The sequence below is a fragment of the Aulostomus chinensis genome, chromosome 15, assembly GCF_037954235.1.
Source record: "Aulostomus chinensis isolate RoL2024-O1b breed Wild chromosome 15, RoL_Achi_v1.0, whole genome shotgun sequence".
Lineage (NCBI taxonomy): Eukaryota > Metazoa > Chordata > Actinopteri > Syngnathiformes > Aulostomidae > Aulostomus > Aulostomus chinensis.
The window spans coordinates 9131114-9152902 of record NC_141334.1 but is presented as its reverse complement, the minus strand read 5'-3'; the positions used below and the strand labels follow the sequence as shown (position 1 = coordinate 9152902).

The following is a 21789-nucleotide window of genomic DNA, read 5'->3' as shown; positions in this document are numbered from 1 at the left end:
GCCACAATATGAGGCTTTGTCAGCTTTGCTTGGCATAAAGAGGAACACTCACAAGACAAAATCTGACTGGCCAGCCCCCCTGCCTCTCTCTTTCTGTCTCTCCCACTCTCTCGCTGTGTCACAAGGCATTAGAACTCATTCCGATAGCACATAACCTAATGCAAGACAAACTAATGTAAACAAGAATGTCACCCCCCCCCCCCATTCATCAAATCTGCCCCAAAATGTGATGTCATCTCCCTTCCCACATGTCACACTCCTCCACCAAGTTTGGTGAAATTTGGCCCTCCAGTTATTCTGCTAAATTCTGATTTTGTATACAGAAATAAGTCTGGGAAGTCTGTAGTTTATGTGAGCAGACAGTAAAAAAAAAAAGTCACAGTTTGGCTTTAAATATTTCAGTATTTTGTAATGAAACAGCCATTTAAAAAAAAAAAAAGTTTCTCCCCATATTTTTTTTTCTTTATAACCAAAGCATGCCTGTAGGTTGGGGTTTGCATGTGCACATAACATTTTTCAGTTTGTGTGTGTCTTTTTTATGTCTGCGTTCCGCTGGTGAGCAGGTGGGCCGGAACGTACAAATAGAGGTCTGGAGTCAGCAGCTGGCTTAGCAGTGCAGTCAGCAGCTTTTCAGGCCGTCATCAGGCTCCAACCGGCTCACCTCCTTTCACAGAGCCGAGCCCACGCGCGCGCCCCCGCACCCCCCCCCCCCCCACTCCCACCCCCAAGCCTCCTGCCACACGAGGATGCTTACTTTGTTTGATCACCTGAATGCACGCAGCACCAAAAAAAAGGGGGGTTTTCTATTTTTATGAAACACGGTAAACATGTTCGTCGCACATCTTTAAAATAACCAATTCATCAAAACAATAACTGCTTGGATTGCTTCTGGATCAGTGGAAGCAGCTTTTCTTTCTGACGGGGCTCAGTAGGTTTCATGACGGAAGTGTTCTCTCTTTGATATTTATTATTATGGATGTTTGATCTTGCTGAGTGAGCTTAATGACTTCAAGCTAATGGACTGACTAGAAATCAGCTGATGACATGGACAAGAATCAAATCGTCAGCTTTTAGTACCTCTTTTTTTCCTCTTCCACACGTTATAGACTCTTGGCCGTTCCTCAAGTGTTTGATAAACATTGTAGCTTATCTCAGAGGCTTCTTGTGGTGAGAGAGAAAGCTGTTAAGTGTGCCATGAACATATTTTATTGTTTGTTTTTTTTTCTTTCTCATTTCTGAATTCGGGGCTGCACGGTGGTGCAGTGGTTAGCACTGTGGCCTCACAGCAAGAAGGTTCCGGGTTCGAGTCCCGGCTCGGGCGCGGGATCTTTCTGTGTGGAGTCTGAATGTTCTCCCTCTTCCTGTGTTGGTTCTCTCTGGTACTCCAGCTTCCTCCCACAGTCCAAAGACATCAAGAGGGGACGAGGCTGATTGATACTCTAAATTGACCGTAGGTGTGAATGTGAGTGTGAATGGTTGTTCGTCTCTGTATGTTGGTCCTGTGATGGACTGGCGACCTGTCCAGGGGGAACCCCGCCTCTCGCCCGTAGATGCTGGGATAGACTCCAGCCCCCCCGCGACCCTTACTAGTAAGGAATAAGCGGAAGGCGACGATGGATGGATGGATTTCTGAATTCGATCCGTATTTGATGAACGTATTTATATTATTCGGCTACAGCCATGGCCAAAGGCATTTTGGTTTCCATTTTTCCATCCATCTGTCTGTCTGTCTGTCCTATTTTATGAAGGTAATGACCCAAGAGGGCCTGAAGCTAATGGCTTTAAATTTGGCACCAATGTCCACTTGGACTCAATGATGGACAGAATAGATTATGGTGATCAAAGTTCAAGGTCGTTGCGACAGAATTTCACATAAATGTCTGTAAGGATAAAACGATGACGCGATGACGATTTAAATTCAAAGGTCAACTCCTCTGTGACAGCAAAGTATAGACCTAATCATGAATGCTGGCTTGACTGCATCTGTCGTGGAGAGACATGGATGCAAATGTGCGCTAATGTACACGATGATTACTGTCAGTTCTGACACTACGACATGTTCTGCTAGCGAACTAATTACTGCTGATATCAGAAGAAACAGCTGATTTTAACAAGATTATAGAGAGAAAAGGAAGAAAGGCTCTATTTTCTACTGTTGCATTTGTAACTTGAATTTATGATTGTTAAAATGCAGGTGCTAACAGCTAGCTAGTGTAATGCTGGCTAATGTAATGCTAACAGCGCTCCACAAATTGATCTCCAAATAATTTCTATGAATGATAATTAAAAGCCCAAACAAAAATCTGGGCGTACATTGAGCTTTCTGATCACTCCCTGGGACAGCCGCTTTCATGTATTCACACTACCTCTGTTCACACTCTCACTCCTCTGTCACCTCCACCTTTCCCTTGTCATTTTGCCTCCCCTCTCCACCCCCGTCTCTTTGATCCATCCTCATCACGCTCAAGCAAATGCAAACCAGTTCCAGCCAGGAAATACATCCAATGGTGGTGATGCAACTAAACGAGTGAGGCTGGTAGACGCGTGCCGTGTGGATGGGTCGATATTCTTATTGATAACCTCCTCTGGGTTCCCTTGTCAGTTCCTCTCTTCCACTTCGCTGTCTACTTCCCTCTCTCCTCACATATGATGCTCTCTCTTTATTCTGCCTCCCCTAATCTCTCCCTTGACTCCCATCTGGCCCTTCTTCTCTTTTCGCCATGTCTCGCCTTTGCCTTGAGTCTAAACTAATCCTCTTCTACTCCCAGTTTTTTTCACCAGAATATTCAGCCACTTACATTCAGCCATGATGATAAAAAAAGCCCAAATAGTCAGATTCTCTGTCTCCTCTCGCTGTATTTTTTCGTTTTTGAGATCATGACTTGAGTTATTCATCTGGTTGCGATGTGCAGCAAAAGGTGCTTTCACAGAATATAAAACAGACTTGTACGATTCTTTTTACAAACTAAAGCTTCCTGCTCCACCTGACCCAGATAGATTTGAAACCTGAAGGTACCAGCAGCAACACTGAGTGTGTTTTATCTGTGTTAGTACACACTCCTCCTGCACAGACCATCACGGATGGCCTGACTCTTTCTTCGAAAGAGACTTCAAGGACAAACTGTGAAGCATTTACCGCTGTATCAGCTGAGCTGCAGCGCTCTTTTGTGTGTGTGTCCTTCCTCGATGGGCTCGTGCTCGCACTAATGTATGTTTTTATGGTGTCTCTGGAAGCTAAATCAGAAAGATGAGACTGTCATCATGTGTGTAGTAATTTGTGTTTCAGGGAAAACATTTTCATTTATATTTTCTTTCTCTTGAATATGTTATTGTGTGTGATTTTACGCCTCTTATACTCCCTCCCTTGACCCTTTCGCTGGTGCCGCTGGCGTTAAACGGAGGAATCATTATTTGCTGTCCTTGTGCCAATTCTGTATTTGTATGTGTGCACCCGTACTTCTAGTGCTTGAATCTAATAATCTAATATGCTACAGAATACTAACTGCCTCTGACAAGCTGCAGCTGAACCGGATGAAGAGAAGTGAGGAAAAGCTGGGGAACGACAAAGGAATGGAGAAATGATTACATGGAAAATGCACGTAGAATGCGCTTCATTTGTATTTATCGCATTTATGAATGTGTCTGCAGTCTTGAGCTACGGCTGGATTCCAGCGGGTCCCACAGAGCTGATCGCAGACATTTTAGACACAGCGCTTTTTCAGAATTAGCCCAGACTTTCCAGTGTGTGTGGCAAATAACTCATGCCTGTAGTCTATTTCTGTCAGAAACCGCATCAAGCTTCACGGAGCAAAATCGAGTCACGCAGGAGATCAAACAGGAACGGCATTGAATCCAGTTAATTTTCAAAATAAAACACCCTTTGCCGTTCATGTTACACTTCACTGCTTCAACATTACATTTTTTCCACAAAACACAGCCAGAATTGTTTATGACTACACAATATCACACAAAGTGATGACAAAAATAATGTATATAGAGTGGAGGGACAAAGTATAGATATATGGTGACGTATCGGCCGGTGCAGAGACACAAACTGATTCCGCTGCACCATTTTTAGAAGTTTTTATTGCCTATGTCAATGTTTTTCATTTTACCTACAATACAGCGAATCGCATCATCTATTTCATTTAAATCATGACGTGTCTTCGATTCATTTACAGCTCAGATGAAGCAAAAAGCTCTTTTGACCCCCCCCCCCCCCCATCAAGGCGAGTGCAGCTTCCTGTGATTTAAATGTGATCATTTGTTTCGGGTTGTAAACTTTGTTTGGAGTCTCCTGATGATTACTGCCACGATAACTGCTGCGCTGCCAGTGCCATTCGCGTCTTTATTGAGCTCCTGTTACAGCGTAGAAATGAACACTTCCCCGCGTCCTTTTGTTTCATGATATCACCTGTGGCCTAAATTGTTTCCCATGAAATCTTTTGATTGTTAATCCTACCTCGTGAGAGTGAGTCGTATAAGTCAGTTATTCTCTGTGAGTCACGTCGACTGCAGACAGCTGACTCGCTGGCCGACTTGCACGGGGAGACTCGGCGGGGGCTGGGTGACTCTTGAGGCAGTAAAAGCGCTGTTGCTCTATCCACCACTAATTCATCAAGTACAAATGCTCAGCAATTATCTGAAATCTATGATGTCAATTAGACATTAATAGACTTGAGTAATTAGAAACTGATGTAAGCTTCATTAAATAGGAAATATTTTATTATACCGATGATCTTTAGCTTGTTAATCAGCTTTATAGGACTGCTGGGGCTGTGGAGCTTTCTGCAGGCTGCATGGGAACTGTCCAGTCGGTGCCAATTCAGCACTCAGAGCGAAGACTAAATGTGGAAAACCTTCAGTGTTCGGGACAACAGGTGGGGTCAGGAAAGATCAGGGTGAGGTCACACACACATGGTCATAATGGTCTCACTTGACACTTCTGGCATGGGGGGGGCGGGGGCGACTGACAAGTCTTTGACCCATTTGAACATAAAGCTTCAGTCAGCAAGTTCAAGTGGCTACAGGAAGATTTGTCCTGACTGTCCACGGAAGACTAAAATGTCATGTGACAGAGGGAATAATGGATGGTAGCAGGCAGCCACATTTATATTCCAGTCAGCTTGGTGAAATTATTTAGGCTCACATACGGTTGGTGCAGCCATTCTACTACTACAGTTCATACAACCAATGGTAGTCAAGGATAAAGTGCTTTCATTTACTCTCTGACGCTGCTGACTAGCAGCTAAGGTTTGCTAATTCCTCATGTATTAGGAGCAAAGCAAAATTTCAGTGCTGAGACTTGAATTATTTGTCAAATGTTGTTGTCCAACAGATAACGGATGTCGACAGTTACTTGTTTTTTGGGAGAAAGAGAAATATGTATATCGAAACCGCAAGACATGATGAGAGAACAGATTATATCTTGTGGCCTCGAAATAAATAAACTGAGGGAACAGATTAGATATTGTGGCATCAAGATATCTATATTTTTCTATATTTTTCATCTCTATGCCAACACACACGCACAAATCTCAAGGCCACTCCAGAGCTGTGAGAGGCATTCTAATATAAGCTTAATAAGACAGGACTAATCAAAGATATCCTTTTTATATTTGGTTGAATAGTATCATTAAGCACAGCAGAGGCGGCTGTTCTGGCAGGACAAATCTGGAAAATGGCCTGCATTCAAAAATCCAAATATACCAGCAGTCCCTCCAGAGAGGCCATGCCTCAACAGCTCCCTCCCTTTCCCACATCTTAATAGGCTTCCGTTTAGACAGAGACGACAGTGTGAATAATATCAGCAGGATGAGAAAGACAGAGAGCAACTTGGCAACCGGCCTCTTGTCTTTGTGTCAGGGGAAGACAGAAATATTGTGTACTGGATGGAATCTTTCTACTCATCAGCGCATTGTCTTTTGAATCCATCCGGATGATAAGCGATGTTTGACTTGTCGGACAGCGGGAGACGCATCTCATTCACGCATGGTTGTGTGTTAATGTAGAGTATACATGTACAGCTTACACACAAAGAGAAAGTGTGTGTGTGTTTTGGCTGAAACTCCTCCTCTGTGAACAGCGTTATTCCAGACAGACTGTTAAAGGTCAGGCTGGCATTTAAAAGTTGTTCAACAGCAGCTTTAGCATGACAAGAATACCACATCAAAGACAGAGAAACAAAAACTGTGCACGGCCATTCTAGTTGTTGTGCAGTTACGGGAACAAAAGATGTCCACGTCCTCAAACATTTCCAGTGCAGATCTCTCAATTTAGCAGCAGATTGAACAGAGTGAACAGGTGTGCCAGCGAAAGCAAGCTAACAGGCTACAAGTGAGCTAACAGGCTATTGCTATCTCTGTGGCGTTCCAAGTGGAACACATCTAGGTGCTGAGAAAGGGACGAAACTTGCACCCCACGGGTCTTTCACATATGTAGCTTGTCTGGTGTTTCTAAGTTCAGCAGAGACGGAGACATACGAATATAGAGCCCGTTTCCATTTAAGAAGTAGAGAATACAGATATGTGTGAAGAGAATATAGATTATAAGTGGATTAGTTATCATGTAAATAAATACGAAAGAAATATACAGATTCCTGCTAGCAGTTTAAGTACAGGAATGAAATAAATTTCTTTACTTCCCTTCCCCTGAGATACTGCCAAGAGTTGAGAGGATTAATTAAGCAAAAGCGGAGCACGCCAGTTTGGTTGACTGGACGCTCCAATTGTCCCTTTAAGGGGCTCTCGTTAGCTGGGATACATGTTTTTATGGTTGGCATTTAGAGTATATCATCTAGTCGCAGGCTTTCCAGTGATAAAATGCACAATGAACAGTAGAATCATGTAGAATATGATAATAATCAATGTAATATATGGCATCATTAAATTGAATTTGAAGTTACCAGGGTCATGAAAACCTCCTAAAGTCTTCTATTTTTTTTTTTTTTAATGAAACTGGAAAGAGTCATGTCTTTGGCTCTGAGTTTCTATCAAGAATAAGACCTTTTAAAGGGACTACTGGGCATGCAAGTGTTGCTTTAGATAGCTGGTTTAGGCAGTTAGACCGCCTTTGCTGTTTTATAGTATCTCTCTCTGTCTGTCTGTCTGAGCCACTTAACACACATGGTGGGATCAGAGCCGATCCATTCACTCTGCAGGCTTTAGAGCCATTAGCTTAATTAGAAACCAGACATTCACTTCACTGTCAGACATCTTGATCTGCTGGCTGCTGTCACTGCTGGGGTTTATACCTCTGCCAATGGAGTTGGTGCATTACAGCTGAAATCACAGTGACATACGCTCCACTTTTGGAATGTACCTCGATCCGTACATAACTTGCTGTCTCTTGTACAACTTCATAATGGAATTTTACATAAAAGTGATCATCGGATGTAAACTCTCGGTGATAGCTGGAGCGCAGCACTATTCAGCTACCTTTAACAAACTAACCAGCTCAGCAGCGGCCTCCTCACCCTGAGCACTGCAAAGCAATCATTTGGCTGAAGGATTTTATTATTTCATTTAATAAAAGCACTGTATCAAGCTGCCAGCGTATGCGGTATTGTCAGGTATTTGTGGGCACTCGTGTGTCTCCTTACATGAACAAGCATCTTCCACACAGCATCGCATCTAATTATACGTGTATTTATGGAGTGTAAACAAGATCATAAAGGTGTAATTGGATGCATGCAGAGGCACATTTGTAAAAATGAGATGTACTAACAATATAAAGCAGCTCGATTATAACAAAACTTGTTCTAATCAATATTGATTATGATTGTGAAATTGATAGTCACTGAATTTGTATCGATGAATTTCTTTGTTTTTTAATTGAATTATATTTCAAGGACACCACTGTAAAAGGAAGCGGCTGGATTCATGATGAAAAGTCAAATCCCAGGAATAATCATTAAATATTGTGGTGCAATGATATTTTAGCTTCATTAACTTTGCATGATTGTCAAAAGCTCATGTTGTAACATAGATATGTAAATATTCTTTATATATATAATTTATATCCTGCAACAACATAACATGCTGCATAAATTAACAGATGAGACTCCTACTAGTCTAATCCCCTAACCTAGATTAGTATATTAACCCTTTAGAGGTCAGAGAGAAAAGCAGATTGCACTCTTGGCAACCCCACCCCCAATCACCCCCCCCCCCCCACACACACACACACACACACACACACACATATACTGTACACTGTCTACTGTTACCCTCAAACTACAAGGTGAAACCTCTAGGTTTATGGATTAACGCGGATGTCTTATGTAAAGTTGAAAGATTTCTTAAGCAACCTGTGCCGTGTGTGTGTGTGTGTGTGTGTGTGTGTGTGTGTGTGTGTGTGTGTGTGTGTGTGTGTGTGTCTTGTGATGAGATACCCAGTAAATGACCTTGGTTAAAAAAACTATTTATTTCCTGACTAGTTTCTGACTCCATAATCATTTTTTAAGTTTTGTCCCCAGGTGCTAAGCTAGTTAGCCATCAGCTGATCTCTGTGTGCTCCCTCATGCCCACACAGAGCAGGGAGGGGTATCCTCCTTCTTGTGTGGCTCTGGGGAAGATGACCTATAAGCATATTTACCCAAAAGCTTGTTGTGTGTTTCCTCCTTCAGTAGAATTTTAGTGAGTTCTGGTCTCTACAGGTTCTTTGTCTTTGTTTTGTCTAGTGTGCGGCTGTGACCTGGTACACTCTGGTTTCTTCCACCACTCCGGTGAGTACATCTGCACGGAGGACTACCAGCGCCTCTATGGGACCCAGTGTGACAGCTGTGACCAGTACATCACTGGGGAGGTGGTGTCCGCCCTGGGGAGGACATACCACCCACAATGCTTTGTGTGCAGCATCTGCAGGTAACAGAATTTTGTGGGCTGTTGTCATAAAGACGTTGATAGTACCCCAGGGCAAAAAAAAAAAAAAAAATCCTTAAAAATGAAACATTCCATAGAAGAGTTAAATTGATGAAATATTCTCAAAAATGTGTAAACATCAAGTAAGGGTTTCTGAAATACCTTAAATTATCTGCTCAAGTTTTAGCTGGAAATAAACAGTTTTATAGTTACTGCACTCTCAACACGTCTTAGAACAACAGTTCTGAACGACTGCAGTTGAAATATTCCTCAATGTATAAAGTATATGGGAAAATATATCTAATTTATATATTCATCAAATACCAGACGTGGAATTCTAGCCCTACCCTGGAGATGTATTTCTGCAGGGCTGACTCTTGTGGTAGATTTGTGAGATCAAGATTAGTCTTTTCAACAGTTTTGAAAACCTACTGTGTCGCTTGGTGATATATTGATATATGATGAATATTGTTAAAATATCATATCATATCCCAGACTTTTTTTTTTTAACTATTAAGAATTCTGACACATAATTTTTCCTGTACAAGTCAATGCTAAAAAGCAAAAAGTGAGATTTCACAAAAATGATTTCTGAAATGTGAGGTGAAAATGAAAGTTTCAACTGATTGGGCGGATATGTTAACGCCAAATGGTAATAGTCTGATATTTGATTGTCCATGTCGGAGCAGGTATTGTGATAAAAGGTTCTCTAAATGGGAATATTCATTTTTGTCTGTTTCTGCTTCGATCTTGACGCTAACTTCATTGATAAAAAAAAAAACACGAGCGAATGACTAAATGGTGTCAAACAATTAACCAGCAACACTGTGAAAAGTTTTAAGAACACAGTTTCTTCATTATTCAAAAATCCCACTGTAAATGCATTATTGTGAGTTTATCAAATGTTAAATTTGGTCTTCTGAGCCCCAGATGTGCCATTTCATTCATATTCATTCTTTTAGGGTGCCGGACACATAAATATATCACAATCCTCAACACTTCTGCTGAAAACATCTGCACCATAACTGTTCTTTAAACTTCATGTTGCCAAAGTTGAATTCCTCAATAAAGGATCTGCATAGCTTAACCCTGATATCTTGCGTGTGTGTTCTCAGGAGTCCCTTCCCAATTGGAGACAGGGTGACCTTCTGTGGGAAGAAGTGTGTGTGTCAGCAATGCTCACACACACTGAGTGACAAGCCGGTCAAAGTCCACGGGCCAAGTTGTAAGAAACAAACACCAAAATAATTCTGTTTTTTGTATTTCTATACTTGGCCAGTGCACATTAATCATCTCTCGTGTCAGTGTTAATTTTGTAAATTGTAACATGACATATAACATACTGAAAATAAGGGGGGGGGGGGGGTTGCATCAAAACATAGAAACATACGTGTTCATATTTTACCAAAAATTACACCATACTTAAATAGGAACACTTTGTTAGCATTTTTATTTTCAAGCTTGGCAACCAAAGCATTCATTTCTTTGTAAAATATGTTAGATGACCAGAGATTTCATGGAATGCGGGTCAGCCTCAAATATAAATAGTTTGTTTATCAGGAACTATTTTCAGCTGTTGACTAGTCGACATTAATGGGTTGTTGTGAGTATTTAGGGCAGCAGGCTAGCAGTGTATAATAAATTATTTATCATTTCTGGACAACATGGAGTCTTTTCAGCTAATTCTTAATTTTATTCTTTTGATATTTGTAGACAGCAAGAAAGCAAGTTGAAGCCTTGAGCCTAAAAATGATGCGCACAGCGACCGTCCAGCCTGTTAGAGTAATGGCTTATATGTGGCGTGTGTTGTCATAACCTGGATGATATTCAGTTAGATTTACTTTCATATGTTTTTGGTTCATGTAAAGTCGTATGTCTGCTACAAGTGAGAGACATGAAGACACACCGACTCAATATACCAAACTCAGACACATTTCCTGCAGCTAAGGTGACCTGCTGCTGCAGGAGGTTTGGTAGCCTGGTTCTGGTCGCTCCATCTGGAAGGAGGGTGGGATGAGGATGGAGAGGATGGATGATAAATGTATAACACTCAGCGTGTTTAAGCTTTTTCCTCCTCCCCTTTCCTCCCCTCTCCTCCCCTTTCCTCCCCTTACCTCCCCTCTCCTCTCCTCTCCTCTCCTCTCCTCTCCTCTCCTCTCCTCTCCTCTCCTCTCCTCTCCTCTCCTCTCCTCTCCTCTCCTCTAGACTGTGCAGGATGCAGTGAGGAGATTAAACAGGGTCAGTCCCTGCTGGCTCTGGAGAGACAGTGGCACGTCAGTTGTTTCAAATGCCGAACGTGCGGCTGTGCGCTAACTGGAGAGTACATCAGCAAGTAGGTGACTCTGACTCCCGTGTGTGCAGTTTCTAGTTACGTTTGAGAAAAAAAGTCTGATCTTTTTAAAGAGATCTAAATTGCAAATTAGTCCATTGCTTTATAATATGTTTTTGCAAGACAATAAAAAGAAGAAAATGTTTCCACCAATCAACTCAAGCACACACAGTTTTTAAAAGTCAATATGACATACAGTATGTCATGTATATTTATAATCTTTAATTCAGTAAAAAAAGCAAGCTTGCTTTGACCTTGACAGGGATGGGATACCATACTGTGAGACCGACTACCACACTCAGTTTGGGATTAGGTGTGAGAGCTGCAACAGATACATCAGTGGCCGGGTCCTTGAGGTGAGGAATACTTGAGTGTATATGTTTGCTCAAGGGATTACAGCAGGTTTTTGGGATATGAGCCTACCCACCATCCCTCCCAGAGCCAGTCAAGGAGATGGATACCCTTCTCTCCTCTGTGCTTGCTGTGTGGAGCTGAGACCAGCTGACTGCTAGTTAGCTTTGAACAATGAATGATAGTGGATGGGAAGTGTTAGCATTCTTCTGTTTAAAATAATCTAAAGCCCTCTTCTCCAAAGCAGTCTTTGCCAACACTTAAGAAACATCGTGATTTTAAAATCAGAGACAGAGTCAGAACTCCTTTTCATACGCTAACTTCACGCAGGATGTCAAAAGCCAGATCTTTCCCTTGGCCAATAAAAACCAAACAAGCAGAAGACACTGCTGCTACTTATTACGGCTAACTTTGTTAGAGAAGATGAAGATGATTATTTACAAACCAAGATCCTGAACCTTACCTTGTGCTAGCTCTTCCCATCCACTGCCATCCGTTGTGCTAAGTTAACTAGCAGTCAGCTAGTTCTATCTACAGCAGATCTATCTTCTCTTCTGGCCCCGATGAGGACGACAAATAAGCAAAATTAGCACATTCCTTTTAACCAGCATGAACTCTCTTTTTTCCCTTTGTCTATGTGTAAGCATTTGAAAGTGCAAATGTGTGCATGTGAGAAAGAAGAATGTGTGTAGATGAAAAAAAGCAGCACTCAAGGTTGACTGATGACTGATGAAGTCCATCCTCTCTGTGCCATTCATTTACTTTTCTATTTCTTATCGCTCCTCTCCCCACTCGTCACTCCTCATTGTTTTTCCTCTGTGTCTTATCGCCACTCCTTCCTCATTTGTATCATCTGCTTCTGCTTCTCTTTGTCTTATCTACTTCTCTCAAGTAATTTCCTTTCCTGTTCCACTCTTGTGTTTGCTGACTCTCTTCCAGGCTGGTGGGAAGCACTACCACCCCGGCTGTGCCAGGTGTGCCCGCTGTCACATGATGTTTTTGGAAGGAGAGGAAATGTACCTAACAGGTGAGGAGAGGATGTGCTGTGTCTATAAATCTGATCAAACCCATTGTTGTGTTGCATTAATGGTTGCTCGAGGATGTACAAAGGTGCTGCTCTGTTTGCAAAGCCTGCAGACATAAAAATAGACTTGTCTGGTAGCATCTATTGAATTAGCTGTACCCTACAAGTGTCCAGATGGCCTGTGTTTCTGCATCTGTGGAGGGGTGTGTGTGTGTGTGTGTGTGTGTGTGTGTGTGTGTGTGTGTGTGTGTGTGTCTGTGTCTGTGTCTGTGTGTGTGTGTGCGAGAGAGAAAGAGAGAGAGAAAAGTAGGATTACTTGGTTATTTTAACAAAGTACAGTTACTGTGAGTTATTGATCTTACACATACTTGCTACTCACTGGAAACAAACACACACACACACACACACACACACACACACACACACACACACACACACAGGGGCACACACACCATCTGCCTTTATCTTGATACACATCAAGGTTGAAGTCAATTACTTCTCAACCTTTGCCTCTGTGTCCATTATTGTGAGCAACCTGATACTGACAGAATTAATCTGAATGGTTAACTTGAATCAAACAGGAGCCTCAGTTTTACTAACTAGTTCAACATGATGTTCAGAATTCAATAGGATGATGCTGGAAACAATCCTGATCCATATTATTTTGCGTTTGGCATAGAACTGCATGTTATTTTTAAATTCAATGACAAAGATTTGATCTGTCAGAGCCTGACCTCTGATTATTCTGATATTCCTTTTTCTTCCATATCATACAGCCCTATATCAAGATTGATCCCCTTAGTTTATATCATGACAGTAAACTAACATTTTGGATAAATCCATGTTAGACATGTCTGAAGTGTGGAAGAAAAAGCAGTGTTCAGTGAGCATCACTGAATACAAACTGGCCGCATGTGAACAAAACGTCAGACACAACTGAGAGCGAGGTGAAGGTGAAATGGAAAAAGATAGTAGCACTAAAGGAAGCGCAGAGCCAAGAACTTTGGATTGAAATGTTCTATGTTGAGATTATATGTAGCGCTGGTGTACCGTAACGTGTCCCAGAGTCACCATACAGGTTGACACCCCCTGTTTCACCTCATTGACATTCTGCTGCTCTCCCACTCACAGCCACCAGTAAAACCACACATTTGCATATTGTACATGTAGCCTGTGTGTGCATGTGTCACACTTTAATCTATGCCTGTAAATACATGCAAATTCTTGTATGTGTGTGCGTCTTCCTTGAATGCAGGTACATTTGTGTTTGCCTTTGTATGAATGGAGGTGTGTGTATGCGCGTGTGTGTGTGTGTGTGTGTGTGTGTGCGGTATTTGTGTGGACTCCAGGAAGCTGCCCCAAGGTTACATTCAGTCCTTTTGATGACTTCAGACATGTAGGAGGGCTGAGCAATCACCCTCGCGAGACACAGTCAATTACGACACACACGCATGTGCGCGCACATCTACACAACACATTCACACACTCCTTTGCTATCAATCTCATGATGCATGTCTGGAATAAGAAGTAGTGTATGTGTGTGTCGGAGGTGGGAGTGGATAGTTATTTTATGAACTGATCATGGATACTCTGGTTCAATATTGGCCTTTAAACGGATGGCTGTGTGTTTATTGTGGTCACTCAGTCCGGACAATGCCAGCGCTTTTATGCTATGGTGAACAAATGTGGCGTACACTCAGCAGTGAGTCCGTCTGGGTCTAGCTCTCTGAAATCTTGAATCCCTTATTCTTCCAAGTTTGAAACGGGAACCAGTATATTGCTGTTGTATTCTTTATTTTAATAGTAATAAAATGTAAAAAACAAACAAAAAAAAGAATAATATTGACAGACCATTTCAGTCCAAACTGATATTCCTCCAATCTATAGAAATATACAAACCATCCCTTCTTCCCATTTTAGAGCTGTTAAAGGGATAGTTCATCCAAAAATTACTGTCAGTTACTTTCTCACTCTCGTGCCAATGGAAGATCGGGGAAGTATTATTTTTATCACCATATTTTAGCCCCTCTAACTGTTTATATTCCAAAATTTTATATTTATTCACTTCAATTGTTTGGAAGATTACTGCAACACCTTCTCCTATGAAACTCCAGCAGTATTTTGTGGACTAAAAATACGTCGCCCGACCTTTCGTCAGCATGAGGGGGAGAAGGTACTGACTGAATTTTCATTTTTTTGGCCAACTATCACTTTAAGACAAAATACAAGAGAGATTCTTGTTGTTTTGTATCAGTGAAAGTTAGAATTTATATTTAAATCCCACAAAAGTGCAAGATCGGATGTTTAGGGCTGACACATTGCTATAGTGGATATTTACTAGAGAATATTCTCACAACGATTTACTTGTTTTATTTGTGCTTTTACAAAATTTGATTTGTTTATTTGTTTTTGTGTGTATCAGATTTGAAGACATCAATTCTGATATTGGTTAAATGTTAAATATGATTTGATTGATAGTTTATGATTTCACTATTATTCATCATTCCTAATTATATATAATGAATGCATAATAATGAAATATGATGAAAAGTTATAGTGATACAGAATTGATGATGCTGTACATTGGATTGTGTTTTCTTGGGATTTTTCTAACAAACCTTAAAGTGCTACAGATTTCTCCAAAGTTGGACGATTTCTTTCTGTTTTCGCTTAACTCACAACACCAACATCTGTGGAGAATTCATTCATAAACACCATTAATGGGTCGTCCTCAAATGAAAGATCATCTCCGGTGGTCGGGTTATACATGTTTAAGCCACAAAAGCCATGCCAAACATTGATACTGTGTGGCTGAATCAAAAGAAAACTCCCAAGAACACCAAATATTTCTCTCTTGGTCCTTGTAATATAAGAAAATCCTTCCATCAGTTTGTGAGATATCAGACACACGCCGGTTCTCACATTATCTTCATGGCACGGAGGAATAAAGGAAGGCCACTGACATCACGAACCTAAAGAACAGATGAATCATAATAGTGCTTATGCGGCTTTAACGTGATGCTGCTTCTCATGGCAGCACGATTCAGCAGAAAACATACCTGAGATCATTTAAAATATCTATTGAATGTACACAAATATCAATATTGCTTCCCCACATTCACACTGGCTGCATGTCTGTTGAATATTACCAGACAAGATCGAGAGTTTGCTACTGATGAACTTCATTTTTGCATGAAGTTAAAATAGAAAAAGGGATTCTGAGTTTTCGCTCCATAAGACATAAGACTTATGTAATAGAAAGACACAAAACCTCAGCAGTCTTTAAATCATAGAGATTTTTAGCAACTGATTTTCTCAGAAATGACGTTTAGTAGCATTTTTCAGATTTGATTCCTCTCCTCTCTCTACTATTTAGATTTGTCTCTTCCAGGAGATAAAGGATCTCAAGTCCAAGGCCTTGCATCTGCTTGGCAGCAGAGTTGAGGAGCGTGGGTGGGACGGGGGTGCACTGAATCACCGTGCATTCTGTCTACAGTATTGATTTTATGTGTGTGCGCGGTTGTTGAGCGTCCCTGTGCATCTGTGGTTTGTGTCTACGAGTGTGTGCGTGTGTGTGTGTGTGTGTGTGTGTGTGTGTGTGTGTGTGTGTGTGTGTGTGTGTGTGTGTGTGTAAGTCAGATTCATGGTGTTGATAGCAGTTGTATATTACAGTCATGATCAGCTAACTGAGCCTATTGGGGTGGTCTACAGTGCCCAAAGGCCCTGCCAGGAAAATGATCCTGTGTGTGTGTGTGTGTGTGTGTGTGTGTGTGTGTGGTGTGTGTGTGTTCGGAGCGGATATATTACTGTCAGTATCACTATTAGCTCCACATGCATAGAGCATCCTGACATTAGTGGTTTATTGTCCTGATAAGAGCCTTCATTTACTCCCTCTTTGCTTCCTTATTTCCTTCCCTCTCATTCACAGCAGGCCACATCCTTTGTTCCTTTGCATCATGCTTGGTCTCTCAATTTCATTATAGTTCATTAGTATTCAAAGAAAAGCCTTTTTGGAAAACTATGAAAGGGGTCATATTATTTAAAAAACTCACTTTTTTTAGTGCCTGTGCATGTATACTTGGGCCTCAGATACACCTGCTAACTCACAAACTGGGAGCTCAGAAAGCTCAGCCATTTTGACGTGAGCTTGTTTGCTGTCTTGTGATTCAAGCTGTTCAGATTTGATGCCCCTTAACGCACCACAACGGGTTTTGTTGACGTTCTAACTGCCCCTGCATCTCTCTCCATGCATGCTCCTCCCACAAGGGGGTTGTCATCTCAGGGATCCTGTAATTACGCGAGCTGTTTATCCAGTACTACTTCTTCCTCTTCTTTCTCCTACAATTACAGTTGGAGCTGTTAACCCAGTAGAGACGTAGTTGTTAATAATTTGGATGATGCTGTATTTGATTTGCTAAGATAACCAGCAGCTCAGTAGTCGCATTGCACATGCACCAGTAAAGGGTGCAGTCAGGCTGGGGCTCCTGAAGGTTTGCAGTGTGGAATAGTGTAGCTGAGAGTGCAGCTGAGGCAGTGGAGTCGGCAGGAGCACACGAGTGTCTTACTTTGAACTCTCAGGAAGTTTTTAGCAAATGGATGCAATGAAGATGATGGACTCCTGAAGTTCAGTACTTCATGTCGGGTGCATTTGCTATTTACTCATGTTGTTTCCCATTAAGGAACACTGCAGAATCCTGCCACCTACACTATAGCTTCCTGTTAAATCTTGGATTTAATTTGAATTCCTGCTAATTACTTTTAAAGTGCCGGGCCTCTCGGGTCATTAAACCAAAGCTTCAGGGTTTGTCCAACTGAAAGTGACCAACATTTTGCTGATGAAGCCCAGACTGCGGTACAGTCTCTGTCCTCTGAGGTTCACACGAGCAAACCGAAGCAACTTATTGATGCTTCTTTGCCCAGATTTGTTCTGCTTTGTATCTGTTTACTTAAATGCTTTACGTGGTGCAATTTTCAGCGTTCCACACAGTAAATAAACATTTGCTCGTGAAGTATTCACAAAAACAAGAGAATGCACTTTATCCTGGGGATCGATCTTTGATACTTTTTTGTACTGAATGAATCGCTTCACCACTATCACATATGAAAATTCTGTATCCAATTCCAATATATGTGTACATATTGAAGTTGCATCTTACTTTTTATGTTGTAAAACTGCTTTGAATAAAAAAAATGCAGCGTGCTGAAGAATAAAACCAGTTGAAACAGAATATGGTTTACATTTTCATGCTTTGAAAAGCTTTTGAGTTTGCTGAAATGCAAAGGAGCTGAAAACTTTATAAAAAAAAAAACAGATTTATGGATGAGCAGTGCATCGAGTAAGTCGCACACTGAGGGTGAATCAAGAGCATCTGGAGTTGTTTTTAGGTGCCTGACGACAAAGTTTTGCGAGTCCCTTGGATCAAGGCTCCAGGATTTTGTAATGACCGTCATCAGAGAGTGGTCGGGGTCTCTTGAGGGCAGGTCTTTGGAGTCAAACCAGTTGCATTCGTGATAACATCTCCTCGTGTCTTTGTTACGTCTTTTATCGTTGATGCATTTTCCCTCGGTGTAGACGTCTGTCTCTGCCCTCCTCTCTGTTCATCTTCACCCGGAGACGCTGGCTGTCCTCAGAGCAGACAATCTGCCTCTACAGTCATGTGTTGTGGTTGATTGATGTTGCTGAACTGGAGAGAGGCTGATCTACTCATAACAGGAACCCATAAAACTGTATGGCTGCTGCCCACACAGTAAATGAAGGGGGCTGAGCTGAAATCGTGTGTGTGTTTATGTGTACAGGTTCAGAGGTTTGGCATCCGATGTGTAAAGAAGCAGTTCGTCTGGAGAGAAAACTGAGGGTGAGCGATACTCAGAATACTCACCGCCCCCTGCCCCCTCCTTCTATTTCTGTTTCTTTCTTTCTCTTCATGTCAGATTTTTTTTTCTACACGTACTGATAGCGCTTGTAGAGACATTCATGTATATGTATTTTATCTTAGAAGAGCTGAATAATTTGGGTATTTGGTGGTTTTCGTCTCATTTAGCACACAAAGAGCTTTCCTGAAGTAAAGAGGTCTTGGATTTCTGTTTCAGATTTGCTCCTCCCTCCTTTGCCAGATCCAATTATGCGCTAAATGTTTAAATTAACGGAGAAAATGTCATCGTCAAAACAAAATAATGAAAAAGCTGCGATCAGTTGACGAGCAGCTGAAGAAAAGCTAAACGAAAACAAATATGCACGCAGGTAATAATATGACTCAATATAAAATTGAGAAGTTGTTTCCAAAGTGTCAGAATGTGTAGCGCCGTACTTAGGTTGAATCAGCACCAGGATTCAGAAGATATATTAAGAATAAGCCTCACTCTGAAACATGATATTAGTTAATAATGAGTAAACATAAATACTTATAATAATATTATATTAAACTTTTAGTGCTCATCTCAGAATATACCACTGTATAATTCTTTTCAACTTTGTAGTAAGAAAAATGTGCAAACCACTAAAAATGATGATAATGTCAAATATCCAAGATTTCTACAACAAACTGCTGCTGCTGCTGCTGCTGTTGACACATAATTCAGGATTAAATCAAGGAAAAGACTCCTGACAGCAGGTGTGTATGGCAGCAGATATCAGCAGTCTTGTGTCAAAGATATAGGTATTCGTATTATTATAGATGAAAGATGTGATTTCCTGTATTGAAACGTCCTTCTTGGCCTCCTTTGACTACACACAATTCCGTTGTCCCGCCAGCTGAGACGAACCTCTGAGACAGCATCCCTCTCTCCTCCCAGCTCCTCTCCGCTCCTCGGCTCCCCTCACCGCCTCATCTTTGTGAGTACTCGTCTCTATGGTTACCTCCACAACACTGTCAACTGTCACTGCTGTCAGTCAAATATAACCGCCTGCCAGGGAGCAGATTGACTCGTCTGTTTGTCCAGCCACCCGTCTGCCTCCCCACTTCCCTGTGTATCTCTTAATATTCGTGCATTTTTTCACTTGTTATTGGGGTTCTGACATCGCATCTAAATTGTGGATATAATTTTACCTCGTCTGCATCTTATTTCTGCCTCTCTCTACGTGTGTCTCCTCATGCTTCCTGTCCATGTTTGTACTTTCATGTGCAATCACTTATCTTAATATTTGCGTCCCAATTTTCCACTTATGATTCAGTTTCTAATACACGCCTCCGTCTCTCTCAGTCTAAGGTTGACAGTGACGGTCTGGACTATAAGCAGCTAGCGGCTCTGCCCAGGGTCAAAGCCATATATGACATCCAGCCACCAGACATCATCCCTTATCAGGCCGACCACACACACCTCTCAGATGACACTCTGGAGCGATACAGCTGTGGACAGGTACCTCAACACACACACTCACAAAAACAAGACTGACAATAATTGGCAGGCGATTTAATTCCAAAATGTCAAGATGAAGGGAAGTTTTAACTCTTCTGTATGAAATATCTCCTTGAATATTTGACAAAATTTTCAAATTTTGTTTCCCCCTTCAGTCACTTTGCTCCATATCGCCGTACTCTCAAGTAAGTACTCACATCCCTAATTATGTTCTGTTAAATGGTGATGTCGGGGTAGTTTTAAGTAAATCGGAATCCGCTAAGTGACTGCAGGAGAGGAAAACTTTAGATTGATGTGTTCATCTGCTTCGGCTGCAAATATCTACAGGTATATGCTGACCCAAATTCTAGCATGTACTGTATCTCATCGTAAAACCCTGACTTGACATTTATAAGAATGTACACGTTAGACAAACAAGATATTATTTATTTACCAGTGAGCTTCAGAGGTGCTGTTTATGCTTTGAAGAAGAGCAGGTTAGTTGTTCGCTACTTTTTCTCTTTTCTCTATGCTAAGCTAAGCTACCTTCCCCGCTCCAGGTTCATATTTTATGCAATAAAAAGAAAAAAATGATGTGTGCCCTATATTTCTCATCCAGTATTAATTTCTGGTACTGATTTGGAGTCCCTATGTGACGTGATGCAGAAGCTATTTGAAAAACCATGTAGAATTTTACAGTATATGGGGAAAAAACAATGAATGATGGGTTGAATTAATCATATAAAATATAGTAGGCAGTGATATGCAAAAAAAAGAGGTGTGACCTTTATTGTGTAAATAGAGAATATTAAAGCGATGTCATTGTGAGTCAGGGTCTGTTTTTGCATTTCATCTCTTGCTTTTAGTCAATAACTAAGTCATTCTCTCGTTCCCTCTCCAGGATCTGCTGGATGGTGTGGAGTTGAAGACGAGGCGTTCCTCCAGCTCCGCCTTCACAGACTCGCCCGCACACAGCCGCCATGGAGGGTCCCCGCTGCATTATTATCTGCCGGGTAATACACCCACTCGCCACACACACAGAAATTGGAGTTGAAAGGAAGAGGATGTTAAAAGTTCCCTAACCAGAAAGATATACCACCTCCTTGAGTGGGTGCGATGATGTAGCATTTTCCCATCTGGAGCCCCACAGTCCATAGCACCCCTGACACACACACACACACACACACACACACACACACACACACACGGATGCAGCACCGTGTGAAATTATGTAACTTTAGCTTCTAGGTGTGTCCATCTGTCCTTGCCTGTCTGTCTTTATGTTTGGAGATGTTGCTCATGCTTTGGTTTCTCTCGCTTTGATTGGCTGGGCTGACTGCAGGCAGTGAGAGTGGCAGGAGTTCACCCTATTACAGTCAGCCAGAGCCCAGGTGGGCCACTCCCACCACCACCACCCCCTTCCAAGTCCCCAAGCATTTCCATGTGCCAGGTAGGCCGTCATCTGTGCAGTAACACTCTGCCCTGTGTACTAATCCCTAACCACAGTCACACGTAGGTGGGTATTGCAGTTTTTGGTAAATCTGTATTTAATTACCTTTCATGTTTTCAATATGACTAATAAGACCTCAGACCTCCTGTCACACAAATTCACAGTCAGCTTTTTATAACACTATGAACCAAACAGGCGAAACATTGAGTTTATGAATCAATTAGTCAACAGTTATTTGATTATAGATTAATAATGAATTAATTGGTCTGCAAAATAGTCCAATCATTTCCTTCTGTTTTATGATTTTATTACATTGGCGCTTTGGACTGTTGGGCATTAAATGATTAATTAAAGACGCCACATTCCATTGAAATTCTTATGATATACTTATGTCAATCAAAAGAATCAGCTTGATGACGGTTGCTTGGCTAACATATAG

The 21789-nt window shown here is 41.5% G+C and overlaps 1 protein-coding gene across 2 annotated transcripts in view; it reads left to right on the top strand.

Moving 5' to 3' along the window:
* The window catches only part of LOC147248545 (actin-binding LIM protein 3-like), a 77784-nt gene that overhangs the window by 43024 nt on the left and 12971 nt on the right, over positions 1-21789 (top strand). For both annotated transcript variants that reach the window (XM_086179245.1, XM_086179244.1), the window contains exons 4-14: positions 8681-8864; positions 9977-10086; positions 11067-11193; positions 11453-11546; positions 12481-12568; positions 18362-18420; positions 19317-19397; positions 19766-19921; positions 20077-20106; positions 20802-20913; positions 21243-21350. In XM_086179245.1, coding sequence (XP_086035371.1) covers positions 8681-8864; positions 9977-10086; positions 11067-11193; positions 11453-11546; positions 12481-12568; positions 18362-18420; positions 19317-19397; positions 19766-19921; positions 20077-20106; positions 20802-20913; positions 21243-21350 — 1149 coding nt within the window. The remainder of the gene's footprint in view (positions 1-8680; positions 8865-9976; positions 10087-11066; positions 11194-11452; positions 11547-12480; positions 12569-18361; positions 18421-19316; positions 19398-19765; positions 19922-20076; positions 20107-20801; positions 20914-21242; positions 21351-21789) is intronic.